At 37.8% G+C, this 14,173-nt stretch overlaps 1 protein-coding gene across 1 annotated transcript in view; it reads right to left on the bottom strand.

Moving 5' to 3' along the window:
- The window catches only part of nup210 (nucleoporin 210), a 32,886-nt gene that overhangs the window by 1,256 nt on the left and 17,457 nt on the right, over nucleotides 1-14,173 (bottom strand). Inside the window, exons 31-39 of the mRNA XM_008414091.3 lie at nucleotides 12,983-13,158; nucleotides 10,391-10,611; nucleotides 10,008-10,144; nucleotides 7,222-7,336; nucleotides 6,754-6,900; nucleotides 4,961-5,211; nucleotides 4,676-4,880; nucleotides 4,062-4,175; nucleotides 2,157-2,234 (exon numbers count right to left, since the gene is read on the bottom strand). Coding sequence (XP_008412313.2) covers nucleotides 2,157-2,234; nucleotides 4,062-4,175; nucleotides 4,676-4,880; nucleotides 4,961-5,211; nucleotides 6,754-6,900; nucleotides 7,222-7,336; nucleotides 10,008-10,144; nucleotides 10,391-10,611; nucleotides 12,983-13,158 — 1,444 coding nt within the window. The remainder of the gene's footprint in view (nucleotides 1-2,156; nucleotides 2,235-4,061; nucleotides 4,176-4,675; nucleotides 4,881-4,960; nucleotides 5,212-6,753; nucleotides 6,901-7,221; nucleotides 7,337-10,007; nucleotides 10,145-10,390; nucleotides 10,612-12,982; nucleotides 13,159-14,173) is intronic.

Below are 14,173 nucleotides of genomic sequence, written 5' to 3'. Positions count from 1 at the left end.
TCAGCTGCAGATGGGTGACAGAGTCAGAGATTAGACGGCAAAGTTGGACAATTAAAATACAGACGGGTGGCATATATAACACATCAAAACATTCATTATACAGGATGATTTTTTTCTGAAGCATTTTAATGAGTATGGACTTAGAAAAACAAAACAAAACATAAAAGACCAATTCAAATGTCATGGCTTATTGGAGACTGCTGACTTGATTGTTACCCAGCAGTCACTGACACTATGCACATGAAAGGGAAGCCACTTAAGACAACTGTTGAAGAATGTGACTGATCCTAGAATGCTGCATCAAAGCATATTAATGAAAGTTTAGTGGAAGGAAAAAAGTTTGGTACAAAAATGGTGCACTAGTGTTAAGGGTAACCACATCCTTGAGGGGCTCCAATAAACTGAGACCCGTTTTTCAAGAGACATCACACACTGACCTGCAACCGCAGTCACAACTACAACCTCAGAAGCCGTTCAAGGAATAAAAGAATGGGACTGTTGCTCAGTGGAACAAAGTCCTGCTTTCAGGTGGAAGAAAACATTGCTTTTCTTTCAGGAGTCTAAGTCACACAGTGTGAAGGAACATGTAGAGGAACACAATCCAATGTGACTGAGGTCCAGTGTGAAGTTTCCACAGTCAGTGATAATTTGAGGAGTAAATACAAACATGTCAATTCAGGCAAAGTAGAAAAAGAGGAGAAGTCCCAAACAAATGTCAAGCACACATATGTGGACTTCAGTAGGCCAATGATGTTTTCTAAAAAAAATCTTTTATTTGGTTTTATGCAATTTTCTATTTTTTGACAAACTTATTTTTTGCTGTTTTCATTTGCTGTAAGCCACAATCATTAATATTAATATTAAATGAGATAAACACTTCAAGTATATCAAACTGTATGCAACACATTTTTATGATATGTTTCTCCTTTTGAATCAAATAACTGAAAAAAAAGTCAGTCATATTATAATTTATTGAGATGATCCGGTTTGGCCTTGATTAAGAAATGCTTCTTTTCCAGCAATTTAATTTCTTCTTGATCCATTCACATAAGGTTGTACTGCAAAGCTGCAGCCACTGGAAAACACTTGGACTCCATTTATTTTATAAAAACATCAACAAATATAGGTTGAGAAGGAACTACACTGCCAAAAAGATAAACAGAAAACCTGTTCTTCCACCTGACGGACAGTCAACCATAGCAACCCATCAGCCAGCAAATCAAAGTCTGTCTGAAAAATAAAGCCTCCAATTGCTAAAACACACATATGTAGAGGTGGAACATATTACATACAGGCCTGTTGAATTGTTGTGAAGTAACTATTTTATGCGTACAAGCTTTACAACTGATATAAATACATACACTGCACCTTTATCCTATTCCACAGGATGAAACGTAGCTGCATGTTTCATGTCACCTGTCAGTTTCAACTCAAGCGCCTCCAGCTCGGCTGAAACTCCTTTTGTTTGCCTTGTTGGTTCAAAGCGTTTGAACGAACAACTCAGGAGTCAATCAATTAGTAAGTGATCAGAATTAGCCAATATTTTTTCGATCGGCTCTGCCTAGTGAGAAGCAGGTCGTATAAAAAAAAGGAAAAAGAATTAGATTTGTTTTGTTTCTGTTCGTTAAATTAACCAAATGGAAAACTTCCCACTTTGCTTTCAAGCTGTAAACACATTGTGGCAGTTTTCTTTGTTAAAATTTAAAATAATGTGAGAGAAGTACTTTGAAACACAAACGAGGACATAATCCTGATATAAAAAGGAGAACCTTTGTTAGTTTGTTGACTTAAACTAATGTAAGCAGTTTAGATCGGCTGGGGCAGAGTGGTGGCACCACTAGAAAATCAGCTGCTTGACAAATTATTTCTAATCCGATAGTTAATAATTGTTTCCTGTTCTGTAGTGTAGCTGAACTTCACCACTTTACTTCTCAGAGTAAAAGAATATTTCCTTTTCACAAATCCATTAACTACCAACGTCCCTGAAAATCTCTAATATTGCCAATGAGGATGTGGAAAAGCTTTAGAGTGAGTTCACATTTCTCACCAATGAATCGAGACAAATTAACTGCTGTTTCATGGTGGATTCACCTGGATTGATTTGTTTTTAGGTAACTTTGTGGGCGTTTGCTTCATATTGTGTGTGTGTGTCATACCAGTGAGGGCTGGCGGTGTTCTCTGGATGAAAGCCGGGTGATACGACTGCTCCTTTGGAGACAACAAAGAGTGCAGGACTGCCGGGGGAAAGACATCAAAATTATTTCAGTTTTTCAAACAGGGCGAGTTTACATGAAAGGTGATGTTGCAGCTTTTGTAGAGTTCTATGCTTCCAGGGCAAAATACACATTCAAGATGTGCAACATACTAGTTTGAGAATGAAAAAGAAATCATTGAATGTAAGCAGCTAAAAGGGAAAAATATTGGGTGGTTTTCATTCCCCCAGTTTTGTATTTATATATATATATTTATATAAAAACAAAAAAACAAACAAAATTAAAGGGAAAATGCTGAGAAATTTCTGCTGATGAACTCAAGTCAAGGACTGTATTGCAGAAAGTCCTTAGTTTGTTATTTTTAGTTGGATTTAATCTAAACCACACACAATGGCTTTATGATGAAAATAATGCATAATAAAACATAGCTTAAAAAATACATTAGATAAAAAAATTAATAAAACCCATCCAAATTATTTAAACAATAAACGTAGCAAAAAAAACAACAACTGGTTATGTGATGGTACATTATTAAAAAAAACATTTTCATGCTAAATGGAAAACAAAGTGAACTACAAAGTAAAATAGGTTTTAATGAAAGGTTTATATTTCAAATCGTTAGAACACTTTTCAAACAAATAAACATTTATACACCATTTGATTATTTCTACTTTTAAAAGAAAAATATAGGTTTATTTTTCCAATGAGAATGAGATTGAAATGGCTCTTTTAACAGAACTGTTAAATCAAACATATCCTCATGTTTTAATCTGCAGGTGCCAACAGGAAACTCGTATCAGTGTGTTCAACATTGAAATAACTAAAACCGCTTGAATGTAATATTTAGTGCAGGGACCTTTCTTTAAAGCTCTACTTGCCACAAACATCTGAATAGTTGGCCAGACTATGATCAACTTTCTTGGCCACACCTGACCCAGATCTTAATGACTCCTGTGCTAAAGCTCAATGAGAATATTGGGGTCATTGCGATGAAGGAAAAGAGGGATTGGCGTGAGTTATTTCCATTTTATAGAATTGCAAAGGTCACAAATAACATTACAATTTTCTGTTTTCCAAACAAAGTGCAGCTCTACAGGAAGCCATACACAAATATTCCTCGTAAAAAAAACAAACAACCTGAACTATAGATCTCTGGAGAACTTGAGTAAGTTTCTAACAAAATAATAGGATAAAAAGAGAAGGTGACCCTGAGCAGAACCTCGTGTGTATCGCTGATGTACTTCTGTTAATGCATGTGCTGCTGCCAATAAAACTGGCACATTTTGATTTTATCTTTGCCAACAGAGTATGAAAAAACCCAGCCTGATGAAGGAGCATCTTGTACTCACATTGAGACACATACGTCAACATTTACAGGCATTTCATCATTTAGAGGCAAAACAACCTGAAACATTGTGCCAAGCAGCCACATTGCCTTTCAAGATGAAGAGGAGGGATGTCTGAGTGAATCAACAGCCTGGTATAGATCCAATCCTTCAGCCAACCACCTAATGAAGATCTGATTGATAGATATCCCACAGAAGGCAGGCAGCGTAGGAGGATTGTGAACACCTTTAACTTGATTTTCCCTAAAATCAACCCTTTGAAGCAGCCATTTTCTCTGACTTGCCTTTTCCCAATTAAATTTTGATTATTTTCCTCTAATATTTGATGTAGCTAAAGCTAGCATTGTAGATTAGACACTGAACACATCATCAAGTCTTATTCTGTAGAAGTCTTCGACTATAGACTAAAATACCACAAACTTTTAACCATTTGACTCCTTCAAAAGTTCCTCCACCTACAAAATCAATTATTATGGAAACAAAAACAAGTGAGGTGACCCACCAATGATGATGATAGCTGTGCCCGCCAGCAGAGCAAACAAGGTGCAGAACATCATCTGGTAGCAGTTTATGAAGCTGTGGAAGGAGTTATCCTCTATGAAGCTAGGAGGAGCCGCTGCAGAAAAGGAAGCAAAGGGAGTCAAAGCTTTGATGAAGAGTTGAGAACATCACAGTTTGTTAAAATGCTGTAGATGTGTGAAATTTCCACTCCTGCATTTATTATCACTGACAAATTGCATCAATATGTCCTCGTTTACCATAGGTCTAGTCAAAACAACTTCTTACTTAGAATAACTTATGCTTAACTTACTTAATGGGTTAAGTAAATATCTATCTATACATCCATCTTTTTTTAATGGTTGCGGAATTGTAAAAAAAACAAATAGTGAGTGAGGCTGCACCTTTTTCCGAAACCTCAACTTGGAAAAAGGGGCAGTCACACCCACACAGTAATAGCCTGCAGCACATTAAGTCAAAATTTAAGAGCCCATCAAATTTTGTATACAGCTCTGTAAGATTTAATGTCTGCTATATTTCCTGAGAGCTCACAAAAGAAAGAAAAAGGCTTGGCTTGTTACTCAGCAGATTAACATTTGTACAGAAACAATGACTGACCTTGCTTGGCAACGTTGGGATCATTAACATGAATAAAACTGACAGGGATGACCAAACTCTGGCCAGAAGAAGCGCTGCTTATGTCGACAGAAGCTGAAACTGCCGAATGCAGGTCCACGGCGTTAACAATGTACTTCGTATAACTGGGGAATCCTTGCTGGACCTCCTTCTCGTAGACGACAAGACTGGGAGAAGTGGACGTCACCTAAAGGCAACAAAATGCGTTTACTCACATCTACCCGTTGACATAATATTGTGGTGCATATTTCCCGAACCACTCCTGACCTCAATGGTGGACAGAACGGCGGGGGGGCCGTAAACTGTGAACTCAGCGGACGGGTGCAGGTTGGAGAGCAGCAGCTCGGTCTGGTCTGAGTAAAGCCCCGGCTCGATGGGCAGCTGGGTGCTGACCTGCTGTCCGGTGAAAACATTGCCAACCAGGCCGGCCTTCACCAGCAGGTTGGTCATGGACACGCTAAGCAAACGGGTCTGTTGATTGGTCGTGGGCTGCAGGGTCATGGTGCATGAGTAGAATCCTGGAGCAAAAACAGGAACAAAGGCTCAACTAGTATTCGTACCACAAACATTTTTTTTCCCACATTTTGACATTTTACACCTTTTATTTTATTGTTATTTTATGATAGACTGATACAAAGTAGCACGTTTCTAAAGTAGAGGGAAATGAACATAGTTTTCTTTTCTTTTTTTTTAGCACGTCAACACATTTATATTCAGTCACCTTTCATTCAGCTACTGCACCCCTGCTTCGACACAGCTGGATAAAAATCACTGAATTATTTTTCAATGCCATCAAGTTTGGCGTAGGCCTGGTAACGGGCCAGCCGTCTGACTCAGCTGTGTTGGAACAACAATGGAGCTAAATGCAAGAATGAAAAGTGTTCGAGTCTGCGAAAGACTTCAGACTAAAACATATTCATGTGTCAAAAAGGCCTAGTTAAAGTCTATACCAAAATCTAATTGAGAATATTTGGCAAAACTAAGTTCACAGTTCCTCTCAATCCAGTTGGACTGTGCTGGAGCTGACTACAAAGAATAATGGTCTCTATGCAACAAAAGGTGTATAGAAACGATACCGACTCAGGGGAGAAGGGATAACGATGCTTAGCACAGTTTGCTTTATGTTTGTCTAATCGTCCATCATTTTCATTTACCTTCACAATTTTACCAAGCTTGCACATTTCAATGTTATAAAAGTCCAAGAAACGGCATACAAGTTTAAGCTTGTGACATGAAAAGATTCACTGACAAACTAAACACTGTAGTTTGTTCTAGAGTTTCTGGAGTTTTAACCTTTAACCTCAGGTTCTCAATCAAATGGTACATTTAGAAAGTCAGTAGAAAGCCATTGTATTGTACAGTGATACACACCCAATGGACCCAACAGTGATAAACAAGCAACAAGGGTGAGTCCCAAACCCCAAACACAATTACATCAGTGCTTTCAAGCAACATGGACTCTCCTCAGTTCGATACATCACTCGGACACCTTTTATGGCCTCTGTTAAATTCATTCCTTGGGCAATGCAGGTATTGATTAGGCCCTTGTAAACAGTATTTTCCCGTTCTCATAAAGTGCACAGACATTAACACTGTTAAAGTTAGATTTAAATGTACTATTTCTATATTTTAGAACAGAACACCAGAAAAAAACACAAGAAATGAATGTGAACGGAGCAGAACAGACAATTATGAGAGGTTAAAGTGACATTATGGTCTTGTGAATAGATTTTCTAATCTGCTGCAAAACTGAGTGATGAGGCTAGGTCCAAAAGTTTCTGCTGTAAAATGCTGTAAAAACCAAATGATGGGCTTTTAAGTGGCCAAAGAAAAACAAAAGCATCACCAAAATTAGAATCAGATATTTGAACCTTCTGTAATTGTATCCAACAAAGGCTATTAACCTCAAATAAAAACAAACAAACAATGACTTCAAATGTAAAGTGTTCAAATGAGTCAGAAAATTGTATATTTGTGCAATAACTCAAAAGAGAAAAATGTGCTTAGAAGCTTCTTTAGTCATGAACCTACTTTGTGACCTGAATTCAGATGAGTCTTACCAATACTGGAGTCAAAGCTTGTGTACGTTTTGAACACATCGTTGGTAGAAAAGTCGATAGTGTCGCTGGTGAAGCTGAGAAGGCAGCTGACAGATTTCTCTGGCTCAAGCTTTGCAATAGCTGCCATCTGGGTAGGTGAACAGGTTCCTGGAGGGTAAAGCAAAATGGAAAGCTGAAACTTAACGTTTATCCAAATACATAAAAATAAAAATAAAAGATTAAACTGTTTTTTGTTTATTACTTTAGAGAAGGTGACTGTTTCTAGATTCTAGTTTGGCTGAAACATTTGAGCTTATTTGCTCTTCGCACCGTTTATTTTTATGTCGCCAAAGCTAAAACATAACTGAACACTTAGATTTACTATAAACCAAAATAGCTAAATCCAGAAACATTTTAGTAGCAAATTCATCTTGCTCGCCATTTTCTTTTACTCATTCTAAAACGGATGTCTGTTTTAAACATCTTTACCGATGAGGTTGGTTCCTCTCTCTCTGGTAGTAAGCAGAACTTTTGTCTCCTTTCCAGACCTGACAGGTGAAGGTTGAGCCATAGCGGCCGTTGTAGTAGGCGCTTCCACAATTACCTACAGAGTAACAAACACAGAAAATAAAGTCAAGCTGGAAGATTTTCAATGTGTGTGTTTGTAAGGGAGAAGCTAATTTCCCTGCTTTCCCTTTTCATACTTTTGTAGCTTTGATCACATTTCCACTTTACGCTTACACTTTTAGGTCAGGAGAGAAAAATGCAGTGCACCATGGAAAATTTTGTACTGGGCGGCTCATACTGTTTTTGAATAGCATATAATTTGTTTTTATGAAATAACTGCAATAATGATGGGAAAATAAAGGAAAAACGGGCAAATAAAGACACCAACATGACCGTGCATTGACAGTTTACTTATTTACTATAACATTGTCCTCACCCAATGTTTCAACCAGCTTTGTGTTTGATCAAGCAAAGCATGTTAAAAGACACCCACAAAGCCAAATTCATCTTTAAGTAAACAGTTTTTCCATTGTGTACACTCTGTTCAGTCTTACTCTCCACGGCTCAAAAGTGGGTTCAACCATGACAGAGACGTTGTTTTTCTGGATACTAGGAAAAAAAAAATTTACCACTTAAGCATTTTCCCCCAAAATTTCCCCCTGGAGTTGAACCAATAATATTGTGTTCTGGGTCGTGTCGTAGTTTGAGATATAAAATTTAATTTCTGTTTGGATCTCCTACCAGAACGGTTCCAGTTTCAGTCACAAAAACCTGTGTGTGAGGTTTCCAATTTTTTTATAAACCCTAAAGCACAATTTTTCTGTTTTCGATATTAATAAAGATTCAAAAATTAGGAGGGTTTTGTTTTCTCTATGGTAATTATTTTCTATTAATAACTCATTCTAATACTTTGCTATTAAGAGAAATACACTGATGCACAATGATTAAGTAGGGTATGAAATAGTTAATTCAGGGGTACAAAAACATAAATAGGTTGAAACACTATGGCAAAAAATGTGGGTACACACTGACAAACAGGCATACCATTTCCCTCTTCTTTTTTTCATGGACGTAAAACCTAGGTGTGGGTGATGTGAAAATAAAATTCTATCACACGAATTTGGGCTGTTTATTGTGGTAATAAAAATGACAATAAAAAAGTATGTATAACTTTATTTTGGTAACTGTACAGCTGTCACTGCAGTCTCAGCTCCACAAACAAAAATGCTGCTCCTGAAAAAAAGTCATTTTGAAAGAGGCTTCTTCAGGACACCAGTGACATAAAAGTGTGATTCTTATCAATAAGCAACTACCGTATTTTCCGCACTATAAGGTGCACCTAAAAACCTTCAATTTCCTCAAAAGCAGACAGTGCGCCTTATAATCCGGTGTGCCTTATATATAGACCAATATTGAGCCACAACAGGTCTAGTAACTACAGTAAGCAGCTGCCGACTTAATTTACAACCGTAGGAGAAGAAGCAGCGCGCGGTGCATGCTGGGATAGTTGTCAGAACGCTGGTTTGTTAATAAAGTTTGACTGACCTATCTACCTACCGACCTGATAATCATGTCGTCTGCAGGTGATTTAGCACCACTTTCTCCATGAACATGCTGTGCGTAAATGGAGAAGGGTGACCATCGTCCGACCACACCCCAGCCCAGTCGCGGAAGGCTCTCCTTGCCGACCGGAGTCGGACTGTTTTGTTGACATTCTTTATGTCAACAAAGTGGCTTTAGATATTCATCCGGGGTGCTTAGACTAGGGTTACCAAGGGACCAGCCCCTATATATTTAAACCCAGGGGGGCGGGGGAAGAGAGACAGAGACTGTGGCGGCAGCGTGTCGGTTGGTCTGTGTTACCCAGAAAGCAGTTATGCACAATATCGCAACACCAACACCGTGAGTGAAACAATGACTGGGGCAGCCTACTATATAAAGTACTCGGGGACACTTCTTTATTATTACACATCCACATTTGTAGAGTACGGAACAAATCGTGTCCCATATAGGTTCAATACGGGACGGGTGGCAACCCTAACTGTAGCGTCTATTCTATATGCCTTATAATGCGGTGCGTCTTATATATGAAAAAAGTTTTAAAATAGGCCATTCATTGAAGGTGCGCCTTATAATCCGGTGCGCCTTACAGTGCGGAAAATACGGTAATATAACTGCATTTGATCATATTTTTGAATACACTGATGTCGAGGTATGCTGCCAGAAAATACTGACAGCATTTTTAACTCTCATATATCATTCTTTTCAATTTGTAAATATGACAAATCATCATTCTTATGACATTTTTTTACAACGACCAATACCAGCTCAACCACCTCTTTGACAGAAATGCTATCTGCAACTGTTCAGTTGAGTTTCATGAGCTTTTTAAGAAAATCTCAACATAACATATCATCATGTCTCATTCTACTAATGTATTTGTTTGTATCTATTCGCATTTGTTTTGAATTCCTGGTTGAGTTGAATTCACAAGAAAATGAAATGAAAAGGTTGAAAACTGAGACAGCAAATTATTCTTGTCTTCACAATTACTCTTCTCCAGTATGAGTTAAGAACTAATTTTTTATGCACTGAACTTTGCTTTGGATGGATGAAGAATGAACTTTATAGGTCTTAAAACATGTGCATAAATTTTTTTTTACTATTACTGTGTGATGAAGAATGATTTATGGATCTCCAAAGGAAACTTGTAGTTGTGCAATTTGCTCAAATCTTCCTTAATGAGAGATAAACAACACACAATTTACCTCTCTGTAGGTTTTCAAAACGCCAGATATCTCGTAGAACACAGTCACTACGCCAGAGTCTCTGGCTACAGCTGCCCCGCTTTTAGCGTCCACCTGGAGAACACCATCTGCAGAGGAACTCCATGTGCCAGGAGCTCCTGAAAAGATGGCAAGAAAATAATCTGTTGCAAATATCAGGTAGTAAATGATGATTCTATACAGCATGAATTGACAAAGTATTAAGTTATGTAGCTGAAAAAAAAAAACTGGTGTAGAAAAAAGATGTGGGTAAAACTGCAAATATAACAGAAAAACAAAAGAGTATAGATATAAACTGACAGTTACTAAATGTTGTGTTGGTATATTTTGTACAAATGTTTTGGAGCAATTTATGGTACACTTACCATCTGGGTTTGTTAACTTGGCTTGGAAGCAGACCACATCACCCACAACCAGTTTATTGGCTTCATCCATATGGATAGCATGATCAACAGGAAGTGGAACGTAGTCCGCCACACCCATGTTTTCTTCATCCCACAGTGCCAGAAGTGTGAGACCTACATTGACCGTTCTCACTGTCACTGAGTGGTTAGTGGGGCCCACTCCCAGCTGGACCAGATCATCCCTGAGAGAAAGCACAGAGCCACAGTAGGTGATGGGCACAAAGTAACAAGAACATGAGTTTGTCCAGCTACTTGTTAATATTCTGTTCTAGCTATTTTTAATGTGCAAGAATGCTCTGAAAATACAAATTAAATAAAATTTCCACATCGGGATGAATCTGTAATGTGTGTGTTATAAAAATAGTTTAAGGACTATTAAACTATATATTTAATAGTCCTTAAACTATATATAACTATATATTTAAGTCAATATATATATATACACACACTGTAAAAGAAAACCTCTAACTTGACCAATAAAGCTGCTTGCTATTCTAAATTTATAGGCATGTTTATTGGCTTATTTTCTTTTTTTAACTTTAGGATGTTGATTCATTGCTCTCCACTTAAAAATACATCTTATATTTTGTCACAAAGTCTCATTTCTCAAAAAGGCAAAACTATTTAAACCTCAGATATTGAAACCTATTGGTTCATCCGAGACTCTGCAGGATTTAATCGCAGGCCAGTGTTCACAGATCCCACACCATTAGGACTTTAAAACACAGTTTCCAACTCTTGCTCTAAATTTATCTCATGGACTGGAAAACAATGTAGCACTGTAACAACGTATCAATTTATTGAGCAGGATGGTGAGGGAGTCGCCTCCCCTGAAAGAGCAGCAACTCTACTCCGTGTTCAGTGCCTCTATTAATTTAGGTTCCTTCCTCAGGAGAAAATCTGAGGTGAGGTTACTGGTCGAGTTTGGAAAATTAATGTCAACTCCTCATGGAGGCAGTTGAAACACTCTGAGGTGACAACTATTATCAGACTGAACATACAAAAGACTAAAGTGTAAGAGTATCACTAACTATTCAGAAGAAAAATAATTGAAGTGTAAATGACCAGCTGCTGTGTTAATCTGCTTTTTTCTTCAGTGTGCGGTCTAATTTAGCTCTGAAACAGTTTGAAAGATTATTTTCCCTCACTTGAATAATCAATTAGTAGATATGTAGTGCAGGGCCAGAATCGGCCAATTTTTAGCTTGATTGGAGACAGAGCAGTCAGAACTAAAAAAAAGAAATAGAAATGTTTTTCTGATCAGTGACTGCATCATTATACTCTCTCCCAGTTCTACAACACCCTTTGGTGTGGATGCTGTGACAGAGTGAAGAAGACTTTAATTAGCCAGTTTCAGTGTTTAAAATCCAGTCAGCAGAAGCACACAAAGCGTTGAAAGCAAATTAACAGGAAACATTTTCCACAACATATGGAGACATGTCTGCAGTTCAGTGTGTAAAACAGCAAGATTACAGCAGAGAGAAAAGATTAACAGAGTTACTCTGTTTTTTTTCTATTTATTGTTTTTAGGGTCATCGTCACTGCATGATGCTTCCACCACCACATTTCAACATGAAGATTGTGTGTTGAGGGTAATATGCAATCTTAGTTTTCCACGGCAAATAGCACTGTACATGTAGACAGAAACATGGAGACCAGACACACTCAATGAACTTCCTTCTAAAACTCTTTCATAAAGGCCAGATTTGTAAATAAGCAGCTAATAGTTGTGCTGTCAATGGATCATCAACCTCTGCTCTCTGCAACTCCTCCTGAGCTTCCATGGACCTTCTGGATGCTTCTGTAATTAATGCTCTACTCATCTGTCATGTTAAGAATGTTCTGGAACGAACCTCTGAGGTCTTTGCACCACAGTTATACATGAAATTAAAATATACACACACACAAGTGGATAATTTATTAATTAGGGAATTTTTGAAGGCAATTCACTGCACTAAATTTCATGCAAAAGTATTTAGATATTTGTGTGAAAACTATTAAACATATTTCTCCTCACAATTCTGTCCTATTTCGCGTTAAAAAATAATACTTATTATTATATGAAGTTTGTGATTGCAACATGATAATATATGACAGAGACCAAGAGGTATAAGTACTCCAGCAGGCAAGCACTGCCAACTCCTCATTAAAACATTGTAGTTGGCATATAGTCAGTGTAAAAAGCTGAACTTCTTAAGGTCACAGGGCATTTAACAGTATTTTGTCCCATCCTACTTTGCAAGTGTGCAGGATTAAAGAATGGAAATCCTGTAGTATGCGTTCCCCTACACACTAAAAGTAATACTGCTCCCTCCTGTGTTCTGTACTGGTCATAGACTACTTTCATGATGCACATGAAAGTAGTGCATGTGCTTTATGGTATTAAAGGCAGGATAATGTTCATCTCAGAAAGCAGAAGAAGGAAAAGTTAACTTTGCCAACCTTTTAACTGTCAATTGGATCATTTTTCTCTGGCTTCAAGACTAATGGGATCATTTTTCAAACTCTGTCAGAATGTTTTAATTTGGGATGTCAAGATAAGAGATGACTGACCTGTTTGTAGAAAATGTAAGCTGGGAGTTTGAGCTGTGCATGGCCTCTCCAGTACTGGCATGAAAGTGGACAGTGAAGGTGAGCAGGACTCCCAGAGGAAAGGCGCTCAGGCCCTCTCTAGTGAGCGTGTTCAGCACCGGACTGGCACTGAAGCGGACGTAGGACACAGGAACCACCTGAGGAATCAAATAAAAGAGGTTGGTGTTGCAGTCAGTCAGAGCTGACAGCTGTCACTTCAAAAGCTTGGGAACAAAAAGGGAAGCCACTTAGATAAGAGGCTCATATTTCTCAGTAGCGTGAATGTTTCATTCTTGCTCAGTAGTTTTTAGCACTATTCAATAAAAGATTATCTGAAACCTTTCTGCACAGATTTAGTGTTAAAACGTTTCTGCAAGTTAAAAAAAAGAAAATACAAAGCAAATATGTTTTGACCTACTTATTTAAAGAACACAATAGAGCTACCCTTACATTTTAACTGCTACAAGGTCCTTTAAAAAGTCATTGATTTAGCCAAAACAACCTTTATCCCACGCAGTTACCATCCTGAATCTCTGACACAGACGAATGCCATCACCATGAAAGGCTACTCTCAAAAGAAATATCTGAACGCCTGTAAATATCTGTCTCAGAACCTCTTGAATTAATATTTATTTTTTGCTAACTTATAAGTTGAAATATTTTACTTGATGATTAATTACCTTCATACAGTGGATAACATGTTTAACTCTGAAGGTGAGCTTGACTTTTTATGAACAGAATGACTCCATGTTGGGAGTCATTCTGTTGCAGCAACTGCAGCAACTGTTGGCATGAGATTATATTTAATCTAAAATGATAATTTTTTTTTGCATTCCTGGCCGCTTATTTACAGAATGTGGAGTGGGGAAAAAATAAAATAAAATAAGATTTTGATTATTGGCTAACGAGCACCAAGTGAACACATGATTCAACCAAGTGTGCCTCTGATTGGTTGCTCCTTCCCAGGAAGTTGTAGGCAGCTGGAGGAGCTCTTTGCATGCAAGTGGGAAAGTTTTGCCCAACCGACTCAAAGCCAAATGGGATCAAGATTCCAGATTCTACCATTTTTAGTTGGGCTGTTTGCTTTGCTAAATTCATCAAATTTTTGTGTTTATCCTGCAGGTTTGCTTTGTTTTTCTTGCAAGTCTCACTGACGACCAGCATCAGTGATGA

The sequence above is a fragment of the Poecilia reticulata genome, chromosome 7 (assembly GCF_904066995.2).
Source record: "Poecilia reticulata chromosome 7, P_reticulata-male-v2, whole genome shotgun sequence".
Taxonomy (NCBI): Eukaryota; Metazoa; Chordata; class Actinopteri; order Cyprinodontiformes; family Poeciliidae; genus Poecilia; species Poecilia reticulata.
This window is presented reverse-complemented; position numbering and strand designations above follow the sequence as displayed.